Genomic DNA, 5,109 nt, shown 5'->3' with positions numbered 1-5,109 from the left:
GAGAGAGAGAGAGAGAGAGAGAGAGAGAGTACTAAGATATTTTATATAATTTTTATACTAAAAGTGGAAACAAGAGCATATTGCGGTGCTTGCTATTTATAAAACTATTTCTGTTTTTTTTGTATTATAATTATAATCAATCAAAATTTTAGCAATATTTATATTAAATATTATTTATGCCAACATTATAGTTATAACATTATTTTCCTCATGTTTTCAGTATATTAACGTTTCAAAATATTGCAATTTTATTCATTGAAATAATTATATTTTTTGAAATCAAACTTTATAGGGGAAAGTGAGGAAATTGTACGCAATGGATAATTGTGAGCATCCTGATTTAGCATTTCCTTAATAAATAGAGACTCAACCATGGTGAAATTTATAAGCTGAAAATAGTTCTTTTAAGATACAACCATAGATTACATCATTTAAAAATGTAATTAGTAGCAAAAGTAAAAAAAGTAAATCACGTATTTTAATATAATTTTTGTGTTCAGAAAATAAGATGATAAGTTTGTATTTTTATTTGTTCATTAAATCTTGCATACCGTACTAAAATACGTCATTATGTGCGTCTTTTAAGCTATTGATTATTGAGTTAAGTTAAAAAGTATTTAAGTAATTATTTTTCTTATCGATTGAATTCGCGATGGTAATTTCAAGTTACAGTTTGTTAAAATGCAATTACCCGCCTTGCATATACTACATGACTATTTTTTTTGTTTTTTGTTTTGTATTGTTTCAAATATTTTATTGTATTATTTCAAATGTTATAATTACAAAAAAAAGACGAATCAAAGTGATTGAACAAGTAAGTAAGACACAAATACAATTTTTTCTAATTTTTGTAACATTTTTCCAAAATTTTGTATTAACTATGGTTTAAAAAAATATATTTTTTCATTTCCTTATCATCATTCTATAAAATATTTATTTTAGTCATTAATTTTTTGCGATTTTTGTCTTGCTCATAATTATTCAATCTATACGCACAATTACTCAATTTGATTTTCCTTTTTTTCTCTTTTTGTCAAATATAACTAAATGAAAAATTGCTCAACATGAGACTGTATAATGATAGTAGATGAAACTATATAATGATTGTAGTTTATGGCTTCCCATGCTCCCTCCACTCCCCCTCCCTCTCTCTCTTTCTCTCTCTCTCTTTCTCTCATATCGATTTTATATTCATAAACCACTCCACAGCAATAAATTATGCGTACCTTTAGGTATGCACAATTCCTCTACTTTCCCCTAATGTTTTTTTTAAAGTTTATGATATTTTTTGTAAACTCTTTCTAAAATACTTATTTTTATTTTTCGTTTTTTTTCGTAAAAATATAATTTAAAAATAAAAACATTCTTTTTTTCACTTTTTTGCAAAATTTTCGCTTACAGTTTTCGTAACTTTTAATATTATTATTGAAACTTTTTTCCGTTTTTTTTTTTTTACAAACTTAAATTCTATAGTTTCAAGTTTTGAAAAAAAAAATTAACTAAAACCCGTTGTGAAAGATACAACAAAAAGAAAAAGCTTTAGATGTAAATTAAAATCATTTTTTGAAGAGAGAGAGAGAGAGAGAGAGAGAGAGAGAGAGAGAGAGAGAGAGAACTGTAGTTGAAGATTAAATATAATATTGCTAATATAAAATATTTTACCTGTTTTTTTGTATAATATGGTTACTGCGATTTTGCTAAAATTCTTTATTTGTAGCAACAAATGGATTTGATTTTTTTGGATTCAGCGCAACAACTTTATGTTAAATCACTTTACTAGTTAAGTTTAAACAATGATTACAAAGGCTTTCATTTCGCAGGCAAGTGTAATCATTGCACACTTGTTGTAAGGCTTTCACTATAGTAATATATAAGAAAAGCACAAAATAACAAGAACAAATGATTAAATTATTAGTTAAATTCCGTTGTATTCACTAGTTGAATAATTACTCGACTATGCGCATGATTTCGCGAACCGCAAGTGTGTACGCGGCGATAAACGAGCGCATAATGCAACATGCGGCTCCTTCTCGCAACACGTGCACTAGTCATATATCCTTCGTGCGATATATAAATTAAAGATTCGTTCACTGCGTGACATGCTACTCTCTTTGGATCCGTAGCGTGATGTCAGTATGTCACATGTCGTGAGAGAGCAAATCGCGCAGATCGTGAAACACACTGCTAGCCGTTAACACTATATCGCAATCCGGTTACGTCGGCCAATGATAACGAATGAGTTCAGCGTACATTTGTCAATATTACTAAATCTTTCTCTTCACCATTACGTGCGTGTATTTGAAAGTAGCAATTGATAATGATCGATTAAAATTACATTGTCATATTGCGTAGGTATGTGTCATATAGTTATCGTGACATCATAAGTGACGCCATAAGCTCTGGATAAAAGCCGTGAATAATGAATTTAAAGACTTTAAATTTATATAAATATATTAAAAGAATATATTAAAGAACAAAATTCATATTTTGCGAGAGCGTAGAAGTATTGCTGAGAATATTTTAGTTTGAATATTTAGTTCTTTATTAATTAATAGTACATATCTTATTTTTCAAAAAATGAATTCGCTTGACATTGAAAATTTTTAATTTGTTGATACATCATAATGTATCAACTGCAGTTATTTATGCGCGAGTGTGTTCGCTAAGAAAAGCAAAATAATGTTTCTGTGTACCTGAACTATTATAATACAATGATTTTTTTTTCTTATTCGTTCTTGATTAGAAGTTGCTCTGTGAATTGATGGAAAAAGAAGAGAAAAGTATATGAAAACTATTAAACACAATAATACGATTGTTGATCCAGAGATTTCTTTCACTGACTCGTGTTCATCCGAATGCAACGACTGGATTCTCTCACGTTTTCGTTTTCGCAAGATCGTTTCGATTACGCATTAACAGGTCGACCTTACGCGATAGGCACTAGTCTCGGATTTCTTAGAACACGTTACTCGTTGCCTTCAGAAATTCGACTCCCGTGAGGCGCCACAAAATTTTAAAAGAATCTCGTCGACTGTGTCAGCGATTGTTAATGCTACTGTTTTAATCTGCAATGACGGAGGCATTCCCATAGCTCCTCTCGGAACAATAAATATCGGTCAGATTTCTCTTGATCTTGAGAGATCACGAGCAAACACTGATTGTGACAAGAGACAGATAGAGTAGGGATCAGTCAACTTCGTTGAAATACACACAGTAAACTAGATAATATCATAAATGCTTTAATGCTCATCAGTATATTTATTTACTAAGACACTTTTTTGACTGTGTTATTTAGTTTTTGGCTAGTATAATAAGTTACTTCGTAAAAATGTTATTTATCTTATGTCAAATATTTTCTTTTAAAAGTTTTCTTAGCATTTTGTTTAACGATAAGACAAATTCATTTATGTATCATAATATAATTTCAATCATATTTTTGTATTTAAATCATAATCAGTATTTAAATATAATGCATTTCTTTGAAAAGTATTCTTTCATTGAATGATAAGATATTTATGATATTTAATACAGGAAGTAGTATTTTTCTTTCTCTTTTTCTGCTTACGAAATATGTTGTAGCGATTAGTTAAAGTGCTAATTTTCTCAATATTCATGTCATGGCAAAATATCAAGCGGAACGTACCTTCTCTGTTTGCACTGCTGCATCTTAGCTGAAAGAAAAAGATTTCGATAATGAGAAACAATACTGACACTACTTATAATACAAATATACATACTTGACAATTTAACATATTTTTTTACATTCTTTTAATATTTATGTTCATAAATATTAATGTAATTAAAATAAAGCAAAAATTATCAAAATTTTAAATATTTTTCTAAAGTTGAAATAGAGATTATCTATCAACAGCCTCTTTGTAATAAATTAAACTTGAACGTCTCGCGTGTACTTGAACTGAATTTTGTTCTGATATCATGTTTTGTTGGATATGCAAACGATTAATAATTTGATAATTATACTCAGATGTTGAAATAACATAAACGAAGATTCTTTGCATGTTTGATCACTGTACATAGAGGCAAGCTAAATTTACATATGTACTTAGACTCGTATTCACAATTTAAATTTATAACTGTATGTAACCGTGTAATTCCCATCTTGTGATAATATCAAGTGCATTCTTCGTAATAAATAAATATTATTTAGAATCAGAAGGCCACATTTAATAATGCCTAAAGAGGAATATGCATGCCCGCGTCATTCTATTTATCTGTTTTCTATTAGGGATTCGAATCGGTATGTGATCAACTTATTTTTTCCATTCTCTTATAAATAATATAAATTTTATATGCTGTTATAAATTTAATTTTAATTTAGACTACATGTTAACAGAGTAATAAACATAAAATATGATACACTAGACTATGTATATTATATTCTGTTAAATAATAAATTCGAGGAATGAAATGCTATTATAATAAATAAAACACTGAATAGAAAACATCTTTTTAAGATAAAGTATAAATCTCACTTTAAAACAAAAAGTTGATTGAAAAATTCCGTTCCGGCGATTGCATCATAGAATATCAACAGTAGTTTAAGTAATATCAATAATTTTAAATTTATTGATATCTATCGTTGAAAATTTAAACATATTTAGATTAAAAACTCACTAAATGATGTATTTATTTTAAAAGAAGTTTTGTTTTTTCGTTTTGGAATTGAACCAATTGGAAAATATTTTGATTTGAAATTCTGCACAATTATCCACAAATATATTACATTATTTGAGAAATATAATACATTTTACACCTTTGGAGCACTTTCTGAATTTTTTATATCGAATCTGTCGTTTTTTTTTTGTTATTACGTACCAGACTTTCTTCACTGCTTGATTCGACGTTGTCTCTGGAAATTCCCATTGGGCTATTGTGTTCAGCTATGCACTACGTACTATTTATAGCGACGAGACGTTGATAGCTTTCTTAACTTTGATAAAAATTACTGTATCTTTTTAAGAATTAAATGAAACACCCGCGATCTCGACTATTCGATCTCGACTTTTCGAGCGTCAATATGATTTACAACAATCGTCGGGTAGCACTGTCCTACTTGAACTTTCTCGACTGGTAAACATAAATTCTGCT

General features: G+C 28.5%; 1 protein-coding gene across 2 annotated transcripts in view; it reads right to left on the bottom strand.

The window, feature by feature from the left end:
- Nucleotides 1-4,895, bottom strand: part of LOC108690117 (solute carrier family 26 member 10-like) — a 17,167-nt gene extending 12,272 nt beyond the window's left edge. The window contains exons 1-2 of one of the 2 annotated variants that reach the window (XM_018197245.1): nt 4,837-4,895; nt 3,644-3,671 (exon numbers count right to left, since the gene is read on the bottom strand). In XM_018197245.1, the coding sequence (XP_018052734.1) occupies nt 3,644-3,671; nt 4,837-4,884 (76 nt within the window). In that variant the 5' untranslated portion in view covers nt 4,885-4,895. Of the gene's footprint in view, nt 1-1,662; nt 1,913-3,643; nt 3,672-4,836 lie in introns of those variants that run through there. The other variant, XM_018197247.1, reaches the window with a different exon arrangement.
- Between the last annotated feature and the right edge of the window lie 214 nt (nt 4,896-5,109).

This window comes from Atta colombica, unplaced genomic scaffold, assembly GCF_001594045.1.
Source record: "Atta colombica isolate Treedump-2 unplaced genomic scaffold, Acol1.0 scaffold295, whole genome shotgun sequence".
NCBI classification, from domain to species: domain Eukaryota; kingdom Metazoa; phylum Arthropoda; class Insecta; order Hymenoptera; family Formicidae; genus Atta; species Atta colombica.
Note: the sequence above shows the minus strand (reverse complement) of the source record. Positions and strands in the feature narration are given on the sequence as shown.